We start from the raw sequence: 26,253 nt of genomic DNA, 5'->3' as shown, positions 1-26,253 counted from the left end.
GGTCACGCCCATCTAATAACGCTCTGATCGATCATCTAGCTAGCTAGCTAGCTTAGCCAGTCTTTTCAAAGTAGCTATGAAGTATCTACTACTACGGAACTCACAGAGATAACATTGGAGTAACAACCTTCTTCTAGCCAGCTGGAACTCCCAGAGCCTGAAGTTGGGCTGATCAGCTAACTTACTGGCAGCATTTCACTCTGCTGGAGCTCAAGAGTATCTGCATCTCTAGCTCTGCTGACTACACACCTGGTGAGCTGGTGAGATGAATGAGCTGAAGGGTTCCAGCTCATGTAGCTATATTAAACTGTTACCCATTAAACACTACACCATGGTCTAGAAAATGAAATGAACCTGTTTATTTCAGAGTACCATAGCAACAGCTTCTCCTCTATCATGTCCCTCAAGCTTTGTTCATGCACCTCACTGTGTAGCTACTGCTGCTGGTTTACTTGCAAGTAATGTAGAGTCCGTTAACTAGCCTAGTCGTTGTTATATATGCAAGCTAGTACAGGTTCTATGCAATGCATTAGTCTGAGAACAGTTTTTTGGGTAGTAGTTGTACATCTGGTGTGTGTATTTTGTCTCAGGTTATTACTTGTGGTATTTACTTTTACTGTAACAATTCAGTTGCCATATGTGGGAAGTATGTTTTAAAACAAGCATTTATTATGGTTTATGTCTTTCCACCAATAGCCGATACATTATAGTGTCCTTTGCTGCTGCAAGGAGTGTTTTCAATTATTTCCCTGACACTATTTCCAAAGTATAAAATATCTCACTGTCATAGTGCATGGCTATCAGTACTATCACTGAGAGTGCAAATTTGTTTGTGCTAAGCACCTTATCATAATTACCGCTGTGGAATCATGAAGACAGTGTGTTTTTTTCAATATGAGTAACTAGTACGTAGCTTAGACAGTGTGTGAGGTGCACATGCAGTATTGTTCTTGTATTTGGCTTCAAGCCCTATATATTGTACAGCCAGACTTTAGTTACAGCTGTTGAGTATTATAAATTATATATTAGGATGCTGCACACATTTGGTCTTTCCCATGTGAGACCACATCTAGGGAGCTAGCTTCGTGTGTAATGCCAATGGAATTTTTAAGTGGAGGTGTAATATTCAGCACAGAATTTTTCATGTACATGCAAATTGACCAAACCCACCTTGCAAAAAATTGTGCTTTGAACACATTTTTGAGGTGGGGTTGCCTGCAAGTATTTTTTAGTCACTCATAGACGGCTGTGTTTGATTATTAGCTATGCTAAATATTTCCATTAAGTATAATCATATTACATACATTGTAGCCTGCACAGTACAGATCACCAGTATTGGCTTATGTGTGTCACTACTGGGAGAGTGCATTTGTGTGGACATTGCCAGCTACCTATTGATTGTCTTTTGACATAGATATATTATGGGGAATGTTGTGTAGATCATTATTGTATTACTCATGTCTATCACTATTGGCCTTGTATGGGTGTGTACAGTAGGCTGGCACGTCACATGGAGTCTGATGCCTGGATTAGTGAGCAATGATTATTGAAATCTGCATGTGATAATGACCCTAGGGAAAGCCTCTGCACCACTTACCTATATCTGGTTCTGTTGATGATTTAAATTCTTCCCTGAATTTATACTAAAGAAATTGTCCCCTAAACTATGTACATGTGTTGTTTCAATTCCAGTTGCATCTGTATCAGTGGATGTGTCATGTTTTCTACTACAGCTGGTGGTATTGACAGTTTACATAATTATGCCTTAGCTAACAAATTACTCATATCCTGCGGTTTCCCCCACCTCTGTAGATATCTTCAAGCATGAGCTCTGACAGTGGCCTATCACCACCCATCGGAGGGCACATCACTGCCTCCTCAGAGAGTTTAAAGGTCACCCCACCCACCAAGCACGCTGGCGACAAGACCAGACTCTCTAATGGACACTCCGAGGCACATATCGGTTCATCTGTCGACGAATCGCCTCCTCTGAACAATGATTCTGTCTTAGAAGTGGAGTCTACTAGTAACGGAGTGGGAGACAGCTCTCCAAATGATTCACCCTTGTCTAAAGAGAAGACATTATCTCCAAATGACTCACCCTTGTCTAAAGAGAATACGTCCAGGCAGGCATCCCACGAACGGGAAGACAGCTCTTCCAGTTTGGTAGCAAGTGGGGGAGAGACAGAGACACTAGAGCCGTCGTCATCCTCTTCTTCCTCTTCTTCACGATTACTGGGGGGAGAGTCGGATGCGACACTGACCTCTAGCTATAGTTTGAATCAGGCAAGTGGGCTTTCACTCGATACTAGTCGTAGTGACAACGATGCTCGTGGTGACAACGAGCAGCCTTTATCATCTGAGGTGGCAGTCGCCCATTCTCCTGACGGGCGTTTTCTCAAGTATGACATTGAGATTGGGCGTGGTTCGTTTAAGACTGTATACAAGGGACTGGACACAGAGACTGGAGTGGCCATTGCCTGGTGTGAACTAAAGGTGAGTGAGTGGAGGAGGATATTGTATGCATTCTTACTGAATTAGTATTGTCCTTGATTGGTCAGTTTCAACAGGTGTATTTCTGCTATTGTATGGTTTTAATTATCCCTTTCCAGGTTTCAGTGCTCTGATTATCAGTTATCATAGTCTGTACCCTATTAACCTTTGTGTGTCTATTCTTTTACCATGGCCCGCCCACACATACACCCACACACACACGCAGGAGAAACGATACAGCAAGGCTGAGCAGGCTCGCTTCAAGGAGGAGGTGTCTATTCTAAAGACTCTCCAACACCCAAACATTCTCAAGCTGTACGATTCGTGGGAGTCAGCTAACAACAAAACAGCAGAAAGGAAGGACAAACTCAAGGACAGAGTTCTTGTCCTCATCACAGAGCTCATGACCTCAGGGACACTTAAGAGGTATGCATACCTGTACTTGTGGTGTAGTGTTGTCTGTTCACTATAATATGTTTAAGGCTCACATGATTGAGATCACCATCCCGCTATGAATTGATCAATTGTTCATTGTGGTAGAGTTCACAGCTGTAAGATAGTCTAAGAATGGGTCTGTCCGCTGTCTGTGTGTGATCATAGCCTAGCTTAGTACAATGTATAAGACTTCCTGTATTGAGATGTACTGCACTTATAAAGCATTCTCTAAATGTGTGTTGTTATAACCCGATTCTAGAGCATCCAATATTCCCAGTTGTTGCTTTCCGGCCCTTAAAGCTATCACATTGTGTGTTCATAATATCATTAGATCTGTATCATGACCCCGAGGTCCATATAATATATGTACAATATATATAATACTGGTTGTATGTGTGGTTGTGCTAAGTCCTTGTTTTAATAACTGTGGGTTGGTTGGTTGGTCACATGGAATCTCAACATTGTTGCTGTAGTCCTAGACTACTGACTGACCGTCTTGGTGCCCGTGTCAAGTCACGGTTGGTGTGCATTGTGGAATGAGATACTTGTTTTTTTTTGAACCCATTTCTATTTTCCCAATAGAAGCCACTAAAACCACCATTGCTGCATTTTATATGAACAGCTGAGTTAGCCCTGATAATTGATTCCCAGATCATTGATATGTTGTGCGATTGGCCTACTGTTAATAGTCATAGTTAACCATAACTTTGAATGTTATTGATGAACTCCCTTGGGTAGCGGGCCCATTTGTATTAGTACAACACACACCCTTTAGGGTATTACACATTCTGACTATGATCTGTTTAGAGCTTGTTAGCATTGGCATAGGTAAATGCATGCCCACACACGTTCAATGGATGCTAGTAACAGTGACTGTGCTTTTACATCTACAGTTGAACACTTGTGTTTTGTGAGGTTACTATATGAGTATGACACACACACAAACACACTCTAGTTATATGAGGCGACTCAAGTCCATAAAGCCAAAAGTGATTCGCAGCTGGGGACGTCAGATCTTGAAGGGGCTTCATTTCCTACACACTCGTATGCCACCCATCATCCATCGTGACCTCAAGTGTGATAACATATTCATCAACGGGACCACAGGTCTGGTCAAGATTGGAGACCTGGGATTGGCCACCCTCAAGCGGAATGATGTCAGCACAGTCATTGGTACGTATATGTCAATAGTGTGTGTGTGGGTAGGATAACCACAGGCCCATTATAGATGAGTAAAGGGGATTCTTATCAAATTAGCTGGTTAACCACTTGTACTGGAGTACAAAGAAATGCCACATGGGTTTCCTGCATGTCTTGGTATGATGAAATTTCACATGCTAGTGCGGGTACTTCTGTAAATACTGTAGTAGCAACTTGCCTGTCCCTGCGGTGTTCCCCATTTACTTTCACTGTGACCCCCCCCCCTCCCTAATGTGAGTCAGCTCAGTTTAAATAACTGTTTACTGCTTGCTTTAGTTGTTGAGATACACCCACCACTCTACCACAGGTACCCCGGAGTTCATGGCCCCTGAGATGTACGAAGAGAGCTACGATGAATCAGTGGATGTGTACGCATTCGGGATGTGTCTACTGGAGATGTGCACACAAGAGTATCCATACATGGAGTGCTCCAATCCTGCTCAGATCTACAAGAAGGTGTCCCAGGGCATCAAGCCTCACGCTATAGACAAGGTCAAGGATGCCTCTCTCAGGGACATTATTGATAAATGCACCACAGTGGACAAAGTGCAAAGGTTTGTGTGTTGCTGTTGTGTTGGATAGTTTTAGACAGTGTTTTTGATGATTAGACTAGTGAGTACCCTTGTGAAAACAATCACCCTACTTGTTTGAAAACTATCAGTACGCTAATGTTTCATGGAAGCTACTATAGTGTTGTAGGCTACTTTGATGTTTTCTTGCTCAGAACACCTCATGCACATACCCACACCCACACCCACACCCACCCCTACACACACCCCCACACACACACACACACACCCCTACACACACCTACACACTCCACAGATTCGATGTCCTTGATCTCCTCAACCACGAGTACTTCAGTGAGAACATCAAGATTGAGATGGTGCCAGGCTCTGAGCCTGTGGACATACATGTACAGTCAACTGAACCCACCTCCCTGCTAACAATGAGAATGGACGTACCTAAGCAGGACGCAAACAAGAAGAATGGGCAAGAGTCAATCGAGTTCCCATATGACCTCACTAAAGATGTTCCCGAGGATGTCGTTCGAGAAATGGTGCGTTTTGCATATGCTTATAATGTAATTATGACCTTTAGAGATTAAGACAATACAGAGAAAAATACTATTGAATACGAAAACCTTTAGTACATGTAGTCTTTTGGCATACCTACAGATATACATTGTTGTACTAGACAATATTTGACAATGTACATGTTCAGTTAGACACCAAATGCTTGAATAGAATGAACCTGCTTGTGTTTTAACTGTAGCCCTTCAGTTTTGAAATGGTTTCCTTTGTGAGGTCTCTGCGTGTGTTAGGCAGTGTGGTACTATTGATAGTGAGGAATGTCAATACAACATGGTAGCTGCCACCAACTGCCAACAGAGGGATATGATATTATTTCTCACACATTCTTGACTTTCAGTGCCGCACATAATTATGCATTTGAGACTGTAGTAGTGATTGGATTTCACAGTGCTGTACAGTATTGCTTTGTTTCTCTCCAGGTGAAATCTAGAGTCCTTGCTCTCAGTGTACAGCAGATGGTGGTCCGCTCCTTGCGAGAGTATGTGGAGGGAGTTAAACAAAAGCTCCAGGGACGGAGCAAAACTGATAACACTAACGCTGATGGTAAACTGGCCGAACCTAAACCTGACCTCTTCTCTCAGACACCCTCGCCCTCACCTGGAACAACTAATGAGACCTCTCCCACTGATTCCGATGCATCGCCTGCACCAGTGCAACGACAGGCATCAGGTCAGGCATCGGGTCAAAGCGAAATGGTTAAACCAGAGGAGCAAGTTGTACCCAAAGAGTTGCTTCAGGGTCTCGATATAACAGGACAGGGGACAATACCAACACTAGCATACAAAGAAAGATCAATGTCCATTAATATGAGCAAAGGATCAGAAACGAAAACCGGTGACCTTCTCTCTCCTGTTAGCCAGCATGCCTCTGAGCAGAATCTCTCAACTGGACAGCAAATCACTGCTAGCACTGGGCAGTCAGTCCCGCAAATGAACTCTATGAAGGTCCTCAGTGCCAGGTCTCAATCCACTTCAACTGTGATGGAATCAAAATCTTATTCTCTAGCTGTAAAGGAAGGCTCGTCCACGGAGAGACACACTGGAGGACTGTCTATTGAAGCGACCCAAGAAACTGGATACCTAAGCGCTAATAGTTTGCAAGAGCTGTCCATTCCTGGCCCGCCTGACACATCTAATGATGACAGTGGCGTATCAATGAGTAGTGGAGGAACAGGAACACTCAAGAAAAAAGGACAACGTCAGAAGGGGAAAGGAATCAAACTGACACTAATCGAACATCTCAGTGAGACCAAGAAACTCGTTTGCCAACTAACAAGCAATAGCAAGCTACTCAAATATCAGTTCAGCATCAAGTACGATAAACCGGAGGAGATGTTTAAGAAGTTTGTCACTGGTGGCTATTTGACAGAGCAAGATAAGGACGAGTTTATACTGCAGAGCAATCAACTCATACAAAGTGTCAAGAAAGGCAAAGACTTAAAAATAGAAATGACAGAAACAAAACTTGGAATTCAAGAGCAAGGGAAATCTAGAGCATCCGCTGAACCACTCATATCTCCCCCAACCGAAACAGCTGAATCAGTTTCAAAACTTTCAATTGAACAGACGTCTCAAAGTGAACCACGATCATCAAAGAATGGGAGCCCCAAACTGGAGCCTAGCAAGCAGTCACAAGGATCACAAGTTCCTACTACAGAGGCTCAACAGATTGCACCTACCATGGACAGAATGGTGACCCCTGAGCCATTGAAGGAGATCCCACACCCTCTGTCAGTCCCCAACAGCAGTACCAATGGTGGAGCATCATCACAGAGAGGGCAGCAGCCCCAGGGAGGAGACAATGTGAGTGGGTGCATGTACTACTTTTTTATACTGCAACAGTAACTTATTAGTCATAATTATTGATTGTGTATGCTTGGCCTTACGGTTTATATTTAAACTGGTGCAGCTGGACCATTACGATCAATTCTGTGTAACTGTGTGTTGTTTAATTGACTGTGTGTATGTGTTTGTTGGTACAGGTCTCGACCTTGGTGACCATTCAGGAGATGCCACGCCCACGCAGTCCTGGCTCAAAATCGCAGCCGCAGCAACTCCTACCCAATCCACTAATTACAGGGGCTCAAATGTACAACCTCTCCTCTTGCTCGCTACCATCCCTCGTCACACAATTCCCAGCGACTCTCCCTGTCTGCCACCCATCCACACAATTCTCAATCAACAGCACAGTCCCTCCCACAGCCGTGCCAACCTCAAGAGTGTTTGAAGTTGAGACAGTCGCAGAGGACCACCCCGACTCTCCTGACAGTGACGAACTCTCTGCTCCTGGCTCTACGGAAAATTTGGGAAGGGAAACACCAAGAAGCATTTCACAAGACTCTAGTGGGCAAGCTGTGGTGGGCAAGAGATTTATTGTTCAATCTGTACCAAGCCTGGAAAGCAAGTCTGATAGCTACATTGGGAAAGAGCCATCTCCGTCTGAGCCCTCTACAAACACTATGAATCAATACCCTCCCAATCAAATATCAGCTAATGTTCAACAGTCAAATCTAAGTCCTGAAGATACTAAGCCGGCTAAGAACAACTCTGCACCTACGTATGTGCTGCCTTTAAGAGTGACAAGGCATTCACAACGTCCTAGTCAAACGAGTAGCATCCCTGAACACTATTGCACCACACCTATTCCTAACACCTGGCCAAGGGGTGGAATCACTGATGAAACCTACGTCCCTCCAGCATACAGACGCTATCCCAGCTCAAACACCCTCCCCTCTCACCCCAGTAGCGATTCTGAGGGTTTGGAACAAGAAATTCCAGCCTATGCTGTCGATCGCCCTCCTATGAACATTGACGAACTACCACAAGCCAGCCTTTTATCTGAGGCATTTATGAGGTTCATGCACTCAATGAGTACCGTGTTTCGAGACCCCACTTTTCAGCCGCTGATATCCTCTCTCGATCAAAGGTTTAATCCAAGCTCAGCTACTTACAATCGAGTTCAACAAGATCCGGCTGATGGAAGACACAGCTCTCAATCTGTGCCCGCTCGCTCTCAACAAGAAGTCCTCAATAGGAGAGTCAACTATCATGTGGCCGGAGAAGCAGAGTCGTTGTTGCACACGCGCTCTAATGTGTCTCGATCGGTTACTGAACCAGGAGGAGCGATCCCTGACAGTTCTTGTGATGTGGAGCTAAGGACAGCCCTGGAAGAGTGAGTCTTGTGTGTCATGTGATGTGTACGTACTAAGCGAACATAAGGGAGGTTACGTAAGCTTATACATGTACATGTATGTACTGTCACTTTTCTATATTAGATTATAATGATGTAGTGGATTTATACAACTCTCGCAGTACTTATGATTTACTGTACGTATATTTTTTTATACGTTCTCCACATAAATAGACTCTACATGTAGTACATGCGTATGTATCGTTTTGCCCAAATATGGTGTGGGCACACGAGTGCACCGTTATGTACTACCAACTAGTATAAATTCATTATCTGTGAACACCTCTCTTTATTTAGGATTGAGGAAGAGCAACGTAAACTGGAGAGGAGAAGGCAGCAAGTCATCCAAAATTTCCGGAGAAAACACAGCAGTGGCAACAGCAGTTTGGAGAGCTCCTCGGGTATAGATACTCGCAAGATATCCACCGCTTCGTACGAATCCTACGCTATACCGTCTCCCACACCAGTAAGACGGATTCCTACCAAGATGAATGAGTATGAAGAAGCTGGAGGCAGTGATAGCTCATCCTCCACTATAGGGACAACTCACAAACCAAGCAACAACAGTATGGCCCAGTTGGAGAAACGTGTGCGAGATGAACTAATGTCTGATAAACTGGGCTTTGATACAGCATTACCAGCAAATTTCGATTCCTCTCCTTCAAGATCGCGAACACCCCAAAACCAACCACTGACTAGAATCGGCTCTAGTCTGGGGCAACCAGATCGTGGTGGTTCAATCTCACCTGTTCTCCAGACCTCCCCTCCTCCCTCGCAAACCGCAGAGCAAGCAACCTTTCAAATGCACACATCCCCAGGAGCCCCAATTGTACATAAGGCGATTGCTAAAATACCACACTCAGACTCTGGTGAATGGACTGACTACACATCTGCACCAGTTGTGCAGCAAGCAGGATACAGCGACAATGGACCAAATTATTCGTCTACTTCGACGAGAGGTCTCCCTTCTACTGCGAGGACTAGCAGCAGTCAAACTCTGTCTACTGTGAGCAGTTCAAAAGCAGATGTCTCAGAATTTGACCCTATAACTTCTAGCACAAACACTGGACCAAAATCATAGCATTGTGGATGTCGTGTGTTTGGTGGTTATTAGATAATATGTGTCAACTCTATTTTATTTCAGAATGGGCAGTTATTGGTGTCAGTAGATTCTTCTACTCTAGTATTACGTGTTTGTGTACATGAACGAAATTATCTCTTCCAAAATTGTCACTTTAATCCCTATTATTTAATTCATAATGTGCTCGTTGCATTCATAGTCATCATCAGATGCATATTTTACATGTATTTTGTCATGTTTACTCTGAATTTTATTAAAACATAATTGTTTAATTACATGTATTTGGTTAGTTGGGGCAAAAACTTCATACAAAAGCATACAAAAGGTATTATAAAAAAAAAAACACAAAATAAGTATAAACCACTATAAATTATCAGCACTATGATAATTATGAACAAACAATAGCTACGTATTATACCACTGCATATAAAGTGTCATACAAACATTAGTTGTAGTTCCCAATGGAGTTAAAGTTCACAGCAGCTGCAGCACCTTTCTCAAAAGCTTGGTCCATGGTCTTCTTCCAGTTTTTGACTGCATGAGAGATGATTATGGTAAGGAGGGTTACATCAAAATAATAATACTCTTACATTTGTCATCCAAGGTGTCCAGTCGGAAAGAGGGACGTAGCTGTCTGATCTTTGCATCAGCATCTTTGAGCTTATCACGGACCTCTGTCAACAAGTCAGTCATTCTGCCTATCTCCGTTTGGAGTTTCTCCTTTTGAACTGTGTACTTCTGAACCTTCTCCCCGAGCTCTTTGACCAGAAACATAAACCCTGTCTTTGAAGCTTCTCTTTTCTCACTTTCAAGTTGCTTGAGCTATAAAATCATTCATGCATGCATGTATGATTAGACATTGGTGGAAAGTGTTGTAGCCTAACGATAGTTATAATGAAAGCACCGCAGGTGCTGATGCCTTGGTGGAGGTGCCAAAGCTACATAACATAAAGCTACTTTATACACACATTGATTATAATTATCATGATGAACATCTTTAATTTTGCTGCATGCAATCAACTGAATAGTGGGTAATGATCAACCATGATTGTTGTTAAAAACGATCGATGCCAAAAGTTCAAGTCTAAAATTAATGGCTGCAAGTCAGCAGAGCCTTGCAGCTCTCTGCTCACTCTTGCAGCTACCAATAGCTAGCGTTCTAGTGCAGAGCTAACTACTAAGTAGAGTAGTAACACTCGGTGAACAATTTTTGCTACGGACTCTTCTGAAAAGGCTGGAATGGCATTCCAAGTAAGCAAAACTAGGCATAACTCGAGAACGAAGCATTATTTTGCAAATCCACGAATTAAAATCCAAGTAAACATGACTAGAAGCCTATAGAAACTCTTACTTGCACTTGATTCATCCTTGAGCAGCTGTAGCGGTCTACACAGACACACAGATACACAGACACACAGACACACAGACACACAGACACACAAACACACTACCGTATACCTCGCTTGCGCATGCGCACCGAGGCATAATTATGCGTGCTTACTTGGATGGAAGCATACTTTGAGTTGCTGCTTGATTCTTGAGCAATTACTGTGAAGAGCACTCCTTGGGCCATGAGGGCATCCCTGTAATCAAGCAGACTGTCCATGTCCATAGTAGCCAGCCTTTTCTTCCATTCTTTCTTCTTCTCTTTAGCATTGCTCAGTATCAGATCAGTACATTCTGTGAGGAAGCAGCACACACACACACACACAGTCATACAAACACACACACACAGTCATACAAACACACACACACACAGTCATACAAACACATTGTACACCTCAGCACACTAATACCCTACATACACATAATATTTTTTTATACAACATCCACTCGTACATTCAGCATAGAAGAATAGCATACTATACATACTGAGTGATACATACCTTCCATACGGTGTACAATGTCGAGGGAAGTATGAGTGCGCTTCTTGAGCTCTGCAATTTTTGTCTTCCATTCCTCCACCTCCTGATTTGCCCCCTCCCTTGCACTATCTGTCTGTTCTCGGATCTGCTCTCCAGTCTCAAGACTATCCATCAAGTACATCTCCTGGGTTTTCAGGCGTGCTAGCTCTTCTTCCAACTGGCGCTGTCTCTCTCGATTCTGTTTCAACTGTTTCTCTTCACTAAGCTTCTTCTGCCTTTGCTCCATAGTAGCTTGGTCCATGTTATTGTGAAACTCACCTAAACTTTTGTCTGAGAAAGATCGAGAGCAGCTAATGAAATACCAACTACAAACTAAAGTAATGTTGCTTACCAATCTTTGTGATATCTTTGTCACACTGGTCAATAATATGCTCTAGCTCAGCTTTCTCGTCCTTGATATTGTCTTGAGTGTTTGTACAAATGTCGTGGAGTGAATCCTCTGAAAGATTACCTTCCTCTTTCTCAGTTCTCTCGGCAAGTCTCCGTCTGTCCTTCTCAGCCTTTTGCACTGCCTCATCTGTGAGTGTAGTCATGGAGATAAAACAGCCATTGAGATCACTCATATGACACACACCACATAATTATAGAGATACAACTAGTTTCACATTTATAATTGGCCACAGACAATTAACCATTTCTCTTATTAAACGACAGTACTGGGCCTCTCCCTAATCCATTTTAAATGGCCGTAGGTGGTCACCAAAAGAGGCTACACTATCAAATTTAATCATTACATCTTGCCTCAGGGGGTACAGACAAGCAATGACTCACTCAACAGGTCACGGCAGTCCCTCAAATCTTCTTCTGCGTCGTCCACTTTTGTTTCAATCCGATTCTGAATCATACGTTTGAACGCATCATCATAGTTTTTCAGCACAGCCCCAGATTCTCTCTCCAGTTCGAAATCATCGATGTAAGCTCTCCGTGCATATTGGTAGGCGTCCGCAGTCAGTTCTAGAACGTCACTAGCTTTGAACAGAGTGGTCTTCCCTTCTTTGGCCACTCGTATAACAGTCTCTACCGTCTCTCGCACTCTCTCAGGGACAGCTGTAAAAAGAGAAGTTAGTCACCTACATCTGTAAACTCTAACCAGTGAGCATCTAAGTAAACGTTACACCCACAAATGGGTGGTAAATAAGAAAATAGTAGTATCACTTCACAGTAAATTTAATCATGTCCCCCCTACCCACCATCGTTGACTTTCTTTGCGTCTGGAATGGAAGCTTCAATCACCTGGACGTACTTGTGAATCTCCTCGTCTGTGTGCAACCATACAAAGCATCAGTTGATATACTTCACAATGTATACCCAATACCTATACCGTAGCTCACCTAGAAATGGCAGAGGTTGAACTTTCTGCATTCCAGTGTCTAGTGCATCTTCGTCATTATAGACGAGTGCACTCTTGATCTTGTCTGGAGTAGCATGAGCCTAAGTACAAGTACATGTATAAACTGGCTAGGCTACACAACTTAACTAGCTAGAAACACTTCAAGTGGCTAGAAACAACAACAAACTCGTAGAATCTATAGCTAGCTAGACTACCAACCTCTTGCAACACTCGGGGCTCCATATTAACTGCAGAACACCAGATATTTGCTTGCTAGTTTCTCTGAGTCTTCCAAGAGACCTTCATGTGACTAGGGAAATCCCCAGGGAATCCCCCTACACACACAAGTGACGTGTGTAACTCAAAACAGTAATTACGTAACATTTTAAGGCATGCCTTGCAAACTGCAAATGACATGAAGTATATGTATATACACTTTCAAAATCAACAAATGACCTAGCTATGATGCTTTGTTCTCATAACTACTATAGTACTGGCTGCGAAGGCTCTCCATTCTCAAATGGTTGATCTGCAGACACTCGGTGGCTAATTGCTCCAGCTCATCGTAGGTCAGACTATCCACAATCCTCTGTATATCCTGCAGCAGAATAATTACAACTACAATAGTTCAATAGTACACACAGCCTTCATATACTGCTACATACAAGGCATCATAAACCTTCGATCAATTTTAAATGATCACGGATATAATTACGATACCATCATATCAAAGCTACAGAGTGGCATCTTGGAATTGAATGGTATAGGTATTTAACAAACCCTAGCCTCCAATTTGTCTTAAAAAGTACACACAGTCTTTGCACTTACACTAGTAATATTTTCCGTGAGCTTCTCGCCATCTTCTTGGCTGTAGTCGTTACGAGTCATTGCATGAACCCTATAGGCAAACGACGAGTTCTTAGCAATGGAGAAATTTCGAGGGTCGTCCAGCAGGCCTGCCTCTGTGTATTTGGGGAGGGGGTGTGGCAGTTTTGACTCCTCTTCATTTTCAGTATCGGGCACAGTTCCAGAGGCTACTCCCGAGCCAAGGCCAGGCAAACCAAGTAGGCTAAAGGCACTAATCGGTTTAGCAGGCTTGATAATGCGTGTAACACACAGGACCGGTCTAGGATCATCAGCCAGGTCAAGCTCTTGGAGACTCTTGTGGTCTGTGGTATTAAGATGGTTATGGGCGTACACCAAATTGTCTCCTTACTTACATAGAAGTATTTCGCCTCTGTACACGAGGTTGTATTTCTTAGACTCCAATCCTAGTCTGTCACAGATCTGTGTCTTAGCATCCTCTAATGAAGCAGTGTGGTTGAACTGTAGGATAACAAAAACATTAATTTAACTATTAACTGTGATGTCTTGTACCTCAATTTGGCATTCTTCATTAGTCTCTGGATTCTTCCCAACAAAGAAAGGCATAATTACCGAGCTGATAGGTCAGTCCTTCAGCTGCTCACTTGTATGTACTTACTGTTGCTCTCACAGAAGAATCAGAATCGTCAAGATAGTTTGTCACAGTATGAAAGTAATAATATCCTTTATGAAGCTAGAGATCTTTACCTATCTGGAACACTCAGAAGCTGATTGGTCAAAAAGCTACAGCCAACCAGATCGACTGAAGATCTCCTTTATAAACGCAAGTTGATGTTCTATGTGTGTACGTGTTTGTACCTTTGCTCTTGTAGGACCACACACAGCCCAACCAAAATAAGCCTATAAGCCTAAGGTCTTATATACCTTTTTTGGGAGTGACACCTTTAAGACATGCATCATTTTATGGGTGGAGCAAACAACTTGTTCTGACAACTATAACGGTTCTTTAATTTGCAGTACAAAGCTGATGGCAAGGTTACTGGACAGGACCAGCCTACAGGACGTCGAGTCGTCCACAAGCACTAGTAATAATGACGGCTTACCGCTGATCCCTAATGTCCATTTTAGCACAGCAATGGCCGCTGATGGTGGAATGATTGTTTCCCAGTCGCAGGCTGCCTCCGCACTTCAAACTGAAGCACAGGCTTCAACGTTGGATGACAGTCAGACAAGACCCTCTGATTTGGCCCAAATGCTATCAAGCTTACAAAATACAGGAGATCTGAACGCACTGCTTCAACAACAGCCAAATCTTCTCCAAGGTGATATTATCTGTTCTCATTATAGTTTCCAGCTTAAAATCTCCACCTTCATTCTCCTAGCCCCCTCTGCTAACTAGCTACGTCCAGTACGTTAAGTTCTACCCTGCCCCAATAGCAAAACCATTGATATACAAAGTGTATCCATTTGTGTACTCACTTGTCTTCCTGCCATATATAGAGCTGAGTACCATAGCAGCTGCTGGAGAAGTGAGCTCTAACCCAGAGCCACTATCGTTTCAGTATGAGGGTGACTCCAATCCGGAGCCACCCACCACCAGAAGCTTACCAGGATCATCTAAACCAGTTGTATACAGGGAACAGGTGTGTGCGTGTGTTCAAAACATGTTTAATTTAACATACTTATTTTTGTACACATAGGATCGTTTTCTGCCAATTCATAATGTAGCAAGGATCATGAGAAATGCTATCCCTAAGAGTGGAAAGGTACTGTTTACCTGCACGTGCCTGTCCTATGGATTCATGTTAGTGTACATGTACTTCAATGTATACAGGTATCAAAGGAAGCTAAGGAGTGTATACAAGAATGTGTTTCAGAGTTTATCAGCTTCATCACAAGCGAGTATCCTATGTAGTGCAATGGACATAATTTTACTGATACTTGTCAATATCAGAGTATTAATTATATCTTCATTAGTCAGTGTGCCCTTAACGTGCGTGCCCGCCCACTCAGAGCGAGTGACAGATGCTTGCAAGAAAAGCGTAAAACAATTACAGGCGATGACATTCTGTTCGCTATGGCAACTCTTGGATTTGACAACCATATCGACCCCTTGAGAATTTATCTGCAAAAATATCGAGAAGTAAGTTTACCGCAAGGTTACAAAACAGTATACCTCTTCACTCTCTTTCCCCTATACAGCACACAAAGACAGACAAGGCAGGTAGCCCTCCTCTGAGTTCATCTAATGACATTAACCCAGTTCCAGAAGTAACCAGAACTATGTCCCTGGATGAACTGTCAGTCTCCTCTATGCCACCACTGTCTGCCTCACACCCTCTAGGAGTGTCTGTGAGCAACGTATCCGCAATGATACAGGCTGCTATGACTGATACATCACTGGAGAATATGTCAACAACTCATCTGGTGAGCTGAGCTTTGTCTGTAACTTGAATTAGGATTGTGCGCCATGTTAGAAATGAACTTGTTGAGAGCTATCTTTGACAGTCCATAACTTAAATTAGGATTGTGCGCCATCACAATTAAAAGATGCAGTTTGTAGCCCTTTGAAAAGCCTATCTAACGGTGTGTTTAGATTAGTGATAGCTATGAAATAGAATCTTCCCTTCTCAAAGAAATGCATGGGCTATTATAATAGGGTGATATGTTATAGAAATGGGCTTGTTGAGAGCTATCTTTGACAGTCCTAAACTTGGACAACGTATTGTCATATCTGATATTGTATTTTGTTAACCCTTTTTTACACCTCTGCAGCAATAGCTTTCCAAGATTCTGTGACTACAAACCTACACGAACTATTTAGCGAACATTTCTTCATCTTTGCACGTACGTATGTGTTTCAATGTGCATATATGCATGTTATTTCTTTCAAATAGTTGTCCAATTATGCACCTGTTTAAGTATATGGCGTGTACGAGTGTGTCATTTGTTCCTGTCTGTTACAGTGTAATAATGTACAGGCTTCTGTAGCATACTAGGGTATGTACTCTTATCTACTCTTGATAATATATATTGGAGTGCATGGGAACGTTTAACGAGTGTGACATTTATTCCTGTTGATATGTATGGTCATCTGTACACAAGTGCACGATACTGACTGACAGGCTTCTGTAGCATACAAAGAGACTCTGCTCACACCTATAATACTGGGGGTGTATGTAAACGTTCAATACATTACCCTGATTAATTAAGAAATCAAAGCCTAAGCAGGAAACATTAAGACATACATTTGTGTCAATAGATGAACCCCTCCATCAATAATAGCGAAGAATAGTCACGATTTCAGCACCCATTCATACTAGAGTTTGTACTCTTTAATGTATATACAATGTCCTGTGGTTCTCGCGAGATCGTATATAAATAGCGACCTACTGGTCTAGTTACACACTTCATCATCCAACCAACGAAGCCGATATATAATCACTATACAATCATGAAGTACTCTGTGGCTATTTTCACCGCTGTCATCTCTGCTACCATTCTCATCAGCTGTGCTGACATTTTGCACGCCCAAAAGGTACGTATATGCACATGTACCCAACAGGTACCTCATTTATACTCAATACCAGTTAGTACACTCTTCAACTTTAGCTACATGTATGTAAATGCACGATACTACCCCATTACAGGTGCAGAGTCCTACCTGCCAAACTGGCTACGCAACGATGATAGTCAACAACAAATGTAAATGTGTCAAAGTAAGCTATTAAACCATTCTTCTCTACTATTCTCATTGTTAGTCTCTATAGGTATCACCACTTTGGCCAAAATGTAGTACAAATTTCAACCTGGAAACTATCAATGGAGAGTGCAAGTGCAGGTGCAGGACAACTAATTGGTGTCCCAGTGGCCAGAAATGGGACTCTAACATCTGTGCTTGTGTGAATGACAATGACAACGACAACGACGTATGCACACTGTTATGTCGCTTTCCTAAGGTCCGACACCGAACGCAATGTAGGTGTGTCTGCTCAAACTCATGTCCTGGAACTTTCCCAGATCCCTTCACGTGCAATTGCCCCTTATGTGATTTTGAGGGCAACTGTAGCGTCGAACCATGATCAGCTCATGTCATCCACTGTACGAGTGAACTTGATCCAAATACTTTAATTAGTTATGGAAAGAACAAACAAATGTTAGCCTGCTGCTTATAATCAAATAGACTATAGTGATAATAATTATTATTGTGTATACTGATCGAATCTCATTTATTATGACCTTTATAATTATGATTTGCATTGCTGCTCAATTAAAACATAGTGAGGTGGATGCAAGTGGTTGGCTTGCCCAATTATGCACAGGACGAGGGGATACAGTATATATGAGATTTAAATCAATAACTATTGGTACTTTTATAAACAACAGTTACTATAGATAAGTCTATAAATTATACTAATAATAATAACATGTACAGTACAGGTAGTTCAAGCAATGTGTATATGGTGTACACAACAATATAATGATTCATAGTTCCAATGTTCTAAGGGAGAGGGTCTGCGGGTCTATGCATTGTGCCCATTACCAAGGCTATATTCTCACACTGTACTGCGACTGACAGTCTTTGCAAGTAGGTAGTGGGAGGACTTATTCACTGTAATAAAGCTTAGCTTATAGAAATTACTTTTTTGGCTACTCACTAATCATAACTCATAAGTCACATATTAATTGAAGACAATGTATTGTCATAATAATGACATATTTTATTAACCCTTTTCTTACGCCTCTGCACCAATATAGCTTTTCAATATTCTGTGCCTTCAAACTTACACAAAGTATTTAGCTGAACATTTCTAAATCTTTACACGTATGTACACGTATGTGTTTCAATGTGCGTACAATAAATATGCGTTATTTGTTTGTCTAACTATGTACCTGCATGTCTATAAAGTACATGCTGTGTTACATTTGTTCTGCATGACTTGATGTGATCATCTGTACACAAGTGTATTGATCTAACAGCTAGCTGACTGGCTTCTGAGCATGCCAGGGGATGTACTAACCGGCGCCTATAATATTGGTGCATGGTAGGGTGTGAACGTTGAAACCACAGCTAGCCTAAATAGGATTAATTAAGCCATACAGTTTTGCCAGATAAACTCCTTCATCCACCCATTTATACGAGAGTTTATTCCCCTCTTTAATGTATATACAATGTCCTGTGACGTGGTTACTTGCGATATCGTATAAATAGAGACATACTGATCTAGTTACACACTTCATCATCCATCCAACGAAGCTGATATACATAATCACCATGAAGTACTCTGCGGCTATTTTCACCGCTGTCATCTCCGCTACCATTCTCATCAGCTGTGCTGACGTTCTGCACACCCAACAGGTACCTCAATATTATGCAGTGTACTTGACACAAGGTACACTCCCTGTATAACCTTTATATAGCTGCTATACACATGTATGATTATAGATGGTGAATTAATTGTAAATATTACCCATTACAGGAACAAAGTGCTTCTTGCCCGAGTGGTTACACAGCAAAGAGATTAAACAATGCATGTCAATGTGTCCAAGTAAGCTATTAAGTCATTCCTCGACTACATTCTACTCATTGTTAATTATAGGTATCATCAACTAGGCCAAGTTGCATTACAAATTACAACCTGGTGGTTAATATCAATGGAGAGTGCAAGTGCAGGTGCAGGACAACTAATTCTTGTCCCAGTGGCAATGAATGGGACTCTAGCCTTTGTGCCTGTGTACCTATAAAAGACGAATGCACACGATTATGTCCCGTTCCTAAGATCTTGGACAGTACGGGATGTGCGTGTATCTGCTGAAACTCATGTCCTGGAGGTATTCCCCAAAATCTTCGCACATGTGAATGCGGCCCCATTGGCCAATGATCATGCAGCTCGTATCATCCATACTGTATATGAGTGAACTTGATCTAATGAATACTTAATGTTACGAAAAGAAAAAAAACTTTAGCCTTGCTACTAGTATTTCTAATGTTGTACTGGTTCTCATTAGTATGACCTTATTGATTTATATTGCTGCAAGTGGTTGCTTTAATTATGCACCTGTCTATGGTACATACAAGTATGATTAACAGATTGAAGCAACAAGCAATGACATTTAATCAAGACTGAAATAGTTATTAAATGCAGATGCTCTATGAGCATTCACCCCATGCGTTGAGCTTCTTTGCATAACGGGATACGAAAACTTTTTTTACCGTAACAACCTTAACATTATAGGAAATGATCGTGAATCTAGAAAGATTCGAAAACAGAGTTTTTTGTCGCAACTATACATAGCCTATTATTTTTCAACCACTGTCTCATGAGCAGTTAAAGCAGTCCATGAAAGTGTCTAGTTTGCTCAAACAGCTCATTTTTGTGTCCACACACACACCAAACACTATATACTCCTGCTGTGCACTGAGCATACACGGGGTAATGACAATACTACTTTTCGCTTAAAATAAAAAGGCTTCTCAATCATAATAATGTTGCATGTATCAAGAGTCCAATAAGAAATGGAATGGGTGAACATGAATATGAGGTTGTTTTCTAGTGCGTATATAACACACAGTTCGTTACTAATTGAGTGTAGTCTGAAAAGCTGCGGAAGTGTCCATTTTTAGTACTTCTCTGAGAGCCATGGTAGCGTACGTAGAGGAGGGTAAACTGAACTCCACCTTCAGAGCTTTGTGCTCACCACCACCTGTGTGTAAGAGTGAGCGTGATGAGTCGACACTATTCTAAGCAACACTGGTATACCCCACATGGCTGCTACTCGGTGGATGCATAAACTAGATTCAAAAGACTTAACGTAGGCTTAATACCAGCTACTGTACAGTTTCAGGGGTCAAAGCAACTCCAAAAGGCAGGCCCCAACACAGACTCTACATCACCTTGAGGCACGATCCCACATACTCAACTGTCCAACTTTATTTCATACACATGTATTGCTTACCAGCTACGAATGAGGGTGGTGGTTTGCTGTTCATCTTATCCATATCTGTCAGAAACAGAGGCTGAGGTGTCGTTATAACACATCACCTCCCTGTATATAAGGGGGCAAATAATTATAAATGTGGAGATATGGCTACCATGTCTGATACTCTAACACTTCACTAGAGGTTACAGTGACACCATAACACAGTGTATAATGTCTACATGCTTCCAATGGTGTTCCTTACCATGTGACATCACTTGGCTTGGACACAATATTTCGATAGCTATACCAGAGAGAGAAAAGTCCCTACACAGATAACCAAAGGAAGCACCATCAATATACAATATCATATTTAAACCATTCTTCTCATTGTTAGCCTCTATAGGTATCACCACTTTGGCCAAAATGTAGTGCAAATTTCAACCTGGTAACTATCAATGGAGAGTGCAAGTGCAGGTGCAAGACAACTACCGTATAGCGCGAAATTTTCGAGGCACTTATATTTCGTGGATTAGCCTCTAAAAGCTATTTCGTTGCACAATGTTCGCGGAATGACTGCTTACCGGAAGCCACGCCTTTAAATCTATGCATGCTATAGCAGGTAATTCAATTTTCGTGGACTTAATTTTTGTGTAGGATTCTAACCCACGAAATCCGCGAAAATTAAGCCCCTCGAAAATTTCGCGCTATACGGTAATTGGTGTCCCCATGGCCAGCTATGGGACTCTAACATCTGTGCTTGTGTAAATTCACAAGTCGACGATTAGAGTGTGTCCCTTTCCTAAGATCCTTGACAGTAGATGTGAGTGTGTCTATAGGCCTGAGACGACTTGTTCTGGAGGTCTCTCACCAAATGCTGACACATGTGAATGCAGGCTATGCCTTGATTCTTCTGGGAAAATCTGTATCGACCCTTAGTGGCAAATGATCAGCTCATGTAATCCATCTGTACAGTGAACTTGATCTAACTGGTTATAGAATGAACGCCTGCTGCTTAGTATTTCGTGATGTTATACTGATTCTCATTATTATGACCCTTATATAATTGTATTGCTGCTTTAAACGTAAAATATGGTGAGATAGTTTATGGCACAGGCTGAGGGTGGGTACAAGAATGACATTCCTGCATGCCTGCTTATTAACAGATTGAAGCAACATGCATGCAGGCAATGAGATTTAAGTCAATTAAGACCAAAATTAGTTTTCTGCTAGTTCGACCAATTGCTTCTGCTTGAAAAATAAAAAGGCTACTCAATCATAAGTTGTATAGCATGTATACCAAGAGTCAAATATATACCTATATATATGGGGTGAACATGAATAATTATGATCAAGTTTGTTTTCCAGTATATGTACATATATAAACACACATGCAGCTCATCTAATTGAGTATAATAGTCTGAAAAGCTGCAGAAGTGTCCATCTTCAGTACTTTTCTGAGAGCTATATGCATGGCGTATGTAAAAAGGAGAGCTTTGTGTATGCTCGACCACCACCTGTGTGTGTGTGTGTAAGACTGAGTGTGACAAGCACAACCATTCTAATTTAATCACAGATATTAAAGGAAGCTAAGCAATATTGTGTTTTTGAGTTCATAAGCTTATTCCATCACAAGCAAGTATCCTATGAATTAGTGCAATGGCCATTATTATACTGTACATTGTTATAGCATTGATATTATATCGGTCAGTGTGCCCTTAATGTGTGCGTGCCCGCCCACTCAGAGCAAGTGACAGATGCTTTAATACAAGAAAAGCGTAAAACAATTACAGGTGATAACATTCTGTTCACTATGGCAACACTTGGATTTGACAACCATATCGACCCCTTGAGGATTTATCTGCAAAATAATTATCGAGAAATAAGTTCGCAAGTTACAGACAGTATATATCTATTCACTCCCTTTCCCCTAAAAATTATATAGACTACAACACACAAGGCAGGTAGCCCCCCTCTAAGTTTACATTAACCCATGCAGTTCCAGAAGTAACCAGAAATATGTGTTCCTGGATGAATTTTCAGTCTAGATCTCCTCTATACACCACCACTCCAGCCACTGTCTACCTCACACCCTCTAGGAATGACTATAATTATGAGCAATGTATATATACCCGCAATGATACAGGCTACTACGACTGCATGGTGGAGCATTACTGTACTGTCAACAACTCATATATGTTACGTGAGCTTTGTCTGTGCATGGCATGGGGGCATAACATTCTACACATGATGATTTGAGTACAGTATATATATATAGTCTAGATATTTTGATTGAAGACAATGTATTGTCATATCTGATAATTATTGTATTTTGTTAACCCTTTTTTTACACCTCTGCAGCAATAGCTTTCCAAGATTCTGTGACTACAAACCTACACGAACTATTTAGCGAACATTTCTTCATCTTTGCACGTACGTATGTGTTTCAATGTGCGTATGTGCATGTTATTTCTTTCAAATGGTTGTCCAATTATGCACCTGTTTAAGTATATGGCGTTTACGAGTTTGTCATTTGTTCCTGTCTGTTACAGTATAATGTATGTACAGGCTTCTAGGGTATGTACTCTTATCTACTCTTGATAATATATATTGGAGTGCATGGGAACATTTAAAGAATTGCACCTTAATTGATTAATAAAAGCCACAACCTAAGCAGAAGATATACAGTTGTGTCAATATAGATGAACCTTCCCAGCGATATTAATTTTGGGAAAAATGGTAATGATATCAGTACCCCTACATACAAGAGTCTATATTCCCCGGGTAAGGTACAGTATCGTGTGCTTTCTCGTAAGATCGTATATAAATAGAGACATACTGATCTAGTTACACACTTCATCATCCAACCAACGAAGCCGATATATAATACAATCATGACGTACTCTGTGGCTATTTTCACCGCTGTCATCTCTGCTACCATTCTCATCAGCTGTGCTGACGTTCTGCACGCCCAACAGGTACCTCAATTAGATCTATATGCAGTGTACTCAACACGAGGTACACTCCCCGTATACCTTTAGCTACAAGGAGTACTCCTGCATGGCTACGTGTATAGATGGCATGATTAAATATGTAAATAATTATATGTACACAAGTAATATTGACCTTCACAGGTGAAGGAGCCAACTTGCAATTGTGCATGTGGTCCAGATTTCAACCTGGTAACTATCAATAGAGAGCACAAGTGCAGGTGCAGGGCAACCAAACCTTGTCCCATTAGCCAGCTATGGAACTCTAACATCTGTGCCTGCGAGCTATGCCTCATTTCTGGGGGTAACTGTGTCAGACCCAGTGGCAACTGATCAGCTCATGTAATCGTTACTGTATGAGCGAATTTGTTACAGTTATGGAAAGAACAAACTTTAGCCTGCTGCTTAGTATTTCAAATTATTGCTAATAATGTTGTACTGATTTATGACCTTATAGAATTATATTGCTGCTTATTAATTAAGATGGATACTTTTTCAAGTGATTGCCCAATTATGCACCTGTCTCAGGCTGCTATGACTGGTGGAGCATCACTGGAGAATATGTCATTAACTCATATGGTACGTGAGCTTTGGAGCTTTGTCTGTGCATGCATGCATGGCAGCAGAAAACACGTATACATAATGATTATTTAGTATATAAACGTGGAATGTGTACAGTAGTGGTTGTCTAATTATGCACCTGTTTATAAGTAACATGGCGTGTACGAGTGTGACATTTGTTCCTGTTGATATGTATGATCATCTGTACACAAGTGCACGATACTGACTGACAGGCTTCTGTAGCATACAAAGAGACTCTACTCACACCTATAACACTGGGGGTGTATGTAAACGTTCAATACATTATCCTGATTAATCAAGAAACCAAAGCCTAAGCAGAAACATTAAGACATACAGTTGTGTCAATAGATAACCCAGAGGAGGTACGACATCCGCGTGTCATCCGCATGTCTTTAACACACACATTCCTTATAGATCAAAGTTCGGAATGTGTGTGTTAAAGACATGCGGATGACACGCAGATGTTGTACCTCCTCTGAGATGAACCCCTCCATCAATAATAGGGAAGAATAGTCATGATTTCAGCACCCATTCATACTAGAGTTTATTCCCCTCTTTAATGTATATACAATGTCTTGTGGTTCTCGCGAGATCGTATATAAATAGAGACCTACTGGTCTAGTTACACACTTCATCATCCAACCAACAAAGCCGATATATAATTACTATACAATCATGAAGTACTCTGTGGCTATTTTCACCGCTGTCATCTCTGCTACTATTCTCATCAGCTATGCTGACGTTTTGCACGCCCAAAAGGTACGTATATGCACATGTACCCAACAGGTACCTCAATTATGCAGTTTATATACTCAATACCAGTTAGTACACTCTTTAACTTTAGCTACATGTATGTAAATGCACGATATTACCCCATTACAGGTGCAGAGTCCTACCTGCCAAACTGGCTACACAACGATGATAGTCAACAACAAATGTAAATGTGTCAAAGTAAGTTATTAAACCATTTCTCTCTACTATTCTCATTGTTAGTCTCTATAGGTATCACCACTTTGGCCAAAATGTAGTACAAATTTCGACCTGGTAACTATCAATGGAGAGTGCAAGTGCAGGTGCAAGACAACTAATTGGTGTCCCAGTGGCCAGAAATGGGACTCTAACATCTGTGCTTGTGTAAATGACAATGACAACGACGTGTGCACACTGTCGTGTCGCCTTCCTAAGGTCCGACACTCGACGCAATGTAGGTGTGTCTGCCCAAACTCATGTCCTGGAACTGACCAAAATCTCCGCACGTGCGAGTGCCTCTCCTTATGCGATTTTGAGGGCAACTGTTTCCTCAACTCCTCATGATCAGCTCATCTGTACAAGTGAACTTGATCTAACTTTTAATTAGTTACGGAAAGAACAAACAAATTATAGCCTGCTGCTTAGTATTTCGAATAGACTATAGTGATGTTGTACTGATTCTCATTATTATAACCCTTACAATTATGATTTGCATTACTGCTTAAAAAACATGGTGAGTTGAGTGGTTGCCCATGGCACACTGGTCTATGGCACAGGCCGAGGGTGGATACAGTATATAATTATGACATTATATTCTTGCCTGCTGATTAACGGATTGCAGGCGATGATATTTAAATCAAGAGCTAGACTAATTAATTATTTCACTGCATGTAGAAATTACACTTAACTTTATCGCTATAGTCCAATAAAGAATGAGGTGAACATGAATATGAGTTTGTTTCAATGTGCGTATGTATTAGTTATTGTCCAGCCAGAGTGCAACATGCCATATATTGCACTGGAGCAATATAATGCCCTCAGGGCCTGCGGCCCTCGGGCATTATGTCATCCAGTGCAATCAATATATGGCATCGAGGGCGCCTGCAATAACTAACTTGTTGCCCAATAACGTTAAACTCGTCTGACTGGTCATAATAAAAGACATGTGTTTTGAAGGAATTTAGTGTATTCATTAGTTTTGTTGAATTCCATAGTAAATTTTTAGGTTTTTCTTCCCACTAGTAGTTATAAAAGTAGTAGCCTATAAAACGGGCCAAATGAGTTATTGCATGGGTGGGATGGTGGGGCATAAGTCCCAAATGGATATCTCTTAAAGAAATGTACTGCATTTACACACAGTGCAAGTGCATATAATCCAGTGGAATATATGGTAGCCATGGCAGTGATGCAACATGCCATATACTGAGCACTGGATTGCTTT

The 26,253-nt window shown here is 41.5% G+C and overlaps 5 protein-coding genes and 2 long non-coding RNA genes across 10 annotated transcripts; 4 read left to right on the top strand and 3 right to left on the bottom strand.

Moving 5' to 3' along the window:
• On the top strand, window positions 1–9,771 carry LOC135346046 (serine/threonine-protein kinase WNK3-like). Its single transcript, XM_064543520.1, has 9 exons — window positions 1–252; window positions 1,813–2,496; window positions 2,720–2,919; window positions 3,884–4,101; window positions 4,436–4,682; window positions 4,954–5,188; window positions 5,642–7,024; window positions 7,204–8,393; window positions 8,709–9,771. Exons 2-9 carry the CDS (start codon window positions 1,825–1,827, stop codon window positions 9,490–9,492), a joined length of 4,929 nt encoding a protein of 1,642 aa, XP_064399590.1. The 5' UTR covers window positions 1–252; window positions 1,813–1,824; the 3' UTR covers window positions 9,493–9,771.
• Window positions 9,772–9,782: 11 nt separating this feature from the next.
• Window positions 9,783–13,109, bottom strand: LOC135346055 (DNA ligase 1-like). The gene is made up of 9 exons (XM_064543535.1): window positions 12,967–13,109; window positions 12,749–12,848; window positions 12,608–12,676; window positions 12,189–12,464; window positions 11,749–11,934; window positions 11,379–11,687; window positions 10,994–11,172; window positions 10,083–10,314; window positions 9,783–10,026 (listed from the first exon to the last, which is right to left on the bottom strand). Exons 1-9 carry the CDS (start codon window positions 12,988–12,990, stop codon window positions 9,938–9,940), a joined length of 1,464 nt encoding a protein of 487 aa, XP_064399605.1. The 5' UTR covers window positions 12,991–13,109; the 3' UTR covers window positions 9,783–9,937.
• Window positions 13,110–13,130: 21 nt separating this feature from the next.
• Window positions 13,131–14,267, bottom strand: LOC135346069 (uncharacterized). The gene is made up of 4 exons (XM_064543554.1): window positions 14,125–14,267; window positions 13,968–14,073; window positions 13,576–13,916; window positions 13,131–13,345 (listed from the first exon to the last, which is right to left on the bottom strand). Exons 1-4 carry the CDS (start codon window positions 14,176–14,178, stop codon window positions 13,208–13,210), a joined length of 639 nt encoding a protein of 212 aa, XP_064399624.1. The 5' UTR covers window positions 14,179–14,267; the 3' UTR covers window positions 13,131–13,207.
• LOC135346062 (uncharacterized) lies at window positions 14,255–17,790 on the top strand. Of its 2 annotated transcripts, XR_010397982.1 has the most exons (11): window positions 14,255–14,395; window positions 14,590–14,894; window positions 15,073–15,215; window positions 15,273–15,338; window positions 15,407–15,474; window positions 15,586–15,715; window positions 15,775–15,999; window positions 16,348–16,419; window positions 16,974–17,110; window positions 17,223–17,291; window positions 17,343–17,790. XR_010397982.1 is itself a non-coding variant. In XM_064543545.1 (8 exons), exons 2-8 carry the CDS (start codon window positions 14,600–14,602, stop codon window positions 16,351–16,353), a joined length of 933 nt encoding a protein of 310 aa, XP_064399615.1. In that variant the 5' UTR covers window positions 14,255–14,395; window positions 14,590–14,599; the 3' UTR covers window positions 16,354–16,522. The 2 variants fall into 2 exon arrangements, 1 of the variants encoding a protein (XP_064399615.1); XM_064543545.1 differs by lacking the exons at window positions 16,974–17,110; window positions 17,223–17,291; window positions 17,343–17,790 and having other exon boundaries at window positions 16,348–16,522.
• A 937-nt stretch (window positions 17,791–18,727) lies between these two features.
• LOC135346042 (uncharacterized) lies at window positions 18,728–19,657 on the top strand. Its single transcript, XR_010397980.1, has 3 exons — window positions 18,728–18,931; window positions 19,053–19,121; window positions 19,173–19,657. It is a non-coding gene; the product is annotated as an uncharacterized LOC135346042 (long non-coding RNA).
• A 417-nt stretch (window positions 19,658–20,074) lies between these two features.
• On the bottom strand, window positions 20,075–21,202 carry LOC135346041 (uncharacterized). Its single transcript, XR_010397979.1, has 3 exons — window positions 20,756–21,202; window positions 20,530–20,619; window positions 20,075–20,277 (listed from the first exon to the last, which is right to left on the bottom strand). It is a non-coding gene; the product is annotated as an uncharacterized LOC135346041 (long non-coding RNA).
• Window positions 21,203–22,551: 1,349 nt separating this feature from the next.
• On the top strand, window positions 22,552–25,545 carry LOC135346040 (uncharacterized). Of its 3 annotated transcripts, none has more exons than XR_010397978.1 (5): window positions 22,552–22,688; window positions 22,852–22,923; window positions 23,338–23,468; window positions 24,945–25,013; window positions 25,065–25,545. XR_010397978.1 is itself a non-coding variant. In XM_064543512.1 (5 exons), exons 1-5 carry the CDS (start codon window positions 22,651–22,653, stop codon window positions 25,374–25,376), a joined length of 627 nt encoding a protein of 208 aa, XP_064399582.1. In that variant the 5' UTR covers window positions 22,552–22,650; the 3' UTR covers window positions 25,377–25,545. The 3 variants fall into 3 exon arrangements, 1 of the variants encoding a protein (XP_064399582.1); XM_064543512.1 differs by having other exon boundaries at window positions 22,552–22,693; XR_010397977.1 differs by lacking the exons at window positions 22,552–22,688; window positions 22,852–22,923; window positions 23,338–23,468 and adding an exon at window positions 24,675–24,821.
• The last annotated feature ends 708 nt before the right edge of the window (window positions 25,546–26,253 follow it).

The sequence above is a fragment of the Halichondria panicea genome, chromosome 13 (assembly GCF_963675165.1).
Source record: "Halichondria panicea chromosome 13, odHalPani1.1, whole genome shotgun sequence".
Lineage (NCBI taxonomy): Eukaryota > Metazoa > Porifera > Demospongiae > Suberitida > Halichondriidae > Halichondria > Halichondria panicea.
Note: the sequence above shows the minus strand (reverse complement) of the source record. Positions and strands in the feature narration are given on the sequence as shown.

What these genes read in the sequence shown, in the direction of transcription:
- LOC135346069 (XM_064543554.1), bottom strand. Translation starts at nt 14,178, where the DNA reads ATGCCTTTCTTTGTTGGGAAGAATCCAGAGACTAATGAAGAATGCCAA. An exon ending in CAGAGGCGAAATACTTCTAT is followed by an intron (nt 13,917 to 13,967) that starts GTAAGTAAGGAG and finishes TTAATACCACAG; the next exon opens with ACCACAAGAGTCTCCAAGAG. An exon ending in TCACGGAAAATATTACTAGT is followed by an intron (nt 13,346 to 13,575) that starts GTAAGTGCAAAG and finishes ATTCTGCTGCAG; the next exon opens with GATATACAGAGGATTGTGGA.
- LOC135346040 (XM_064543512.1), top strand. Translation starts at nt 22,651, where the DNA reads ATGGTGGAGCATTACTGTACTGTCAACAACTCATATATGTTAC. An exon ending in CAACAACTCATATATGTTAC is followed by an intron (nt 22,694 to 22,851) that starts GTGAGCTTTGTC and finishes ACACCTCTGCAG; the next exon opens with CAATAGCTTTCCAAGATTCT. An exon ending in ACGTTCTGCACGCCCAACAG is followed by an intron (nt 23,469 to 24,944) that starts GTACCTCAATTA and finishes ACCCCATTACAG; the next exon opens with GTGCAGAGTCCTACCTGCCA.
- LOC135346046 (XM_064543520.1), top strand. Translation starts at nt 1,825, where the DNA reads ATGAGCTCTGACAGTGGCCTATCACCACCCATCGGAGGGCACATCACT. An exon ending in ACAGTGGACAAAGTGCAAAG is followed by an intron (nt 4,683 to 4,953) that starts GTTTGTGTGTTG and finishes CACACTCCACAG; the next exon opens with ATTCGATGTCCTTGATCTCC. An exon ending in AGGATGTCGTTCGAGAAATG is followed by an intron (nt 5,189 to 5,641) that starts GTGCGTTTTGCA and finishes GTTTCTCTCCAG; the next exon opens with GTGAAATCTAGAGTCCTTGC.
- LOC135346062 (XM_064543545.1), top strand. Translation starts at nt 14,600, where the DNA reads ATGGCAAGGTTACTGGACAGGACCAGCCTACAGGACGTCGAGTCGTCC. An exon ending in ATCAGCTTCATCACAAGCGA is followed by an intron (nt 15,475 to 15,585) that starts GTATCCTATGTA and finishes CCGCCCACTCAG; the next exon opens with AGCGAGTGACAGATGCTTGC. An exon ending in ATCTGCAAAAATATCGAGAA is followed by an intron (nt 15,716 to 15,774) that starts GTAAGTTTACCG and finishes TCCCCTATACAG; the next exon opens with CACACAAAGACAGACAAGGC.
- LOC135346055 (XM_064543535.1), bottom strand. Translation starts at nt 12,990, where the DNA reads ATGGAGCCCCGAGTGTTGCAAGAG. An exon ending in AGCCCCGAGTGTTGCAAGAG is followed by an intron (nt 12,849 to 12,966) that starts GTTGGTAGTCTA and finishes ACTTGTACTTAG; the next exon opens with GCTCATGCTACTCCAGACAA. An exon ending in TCAACCTCTGCCATTTCTAG is followed by an intron (nt 12,677 to 12,748) that starts GTGAGCTACGGT and finishes GGTTGCACACAG; the next exon opens with ACGAGGAGATTCACAAGTAC.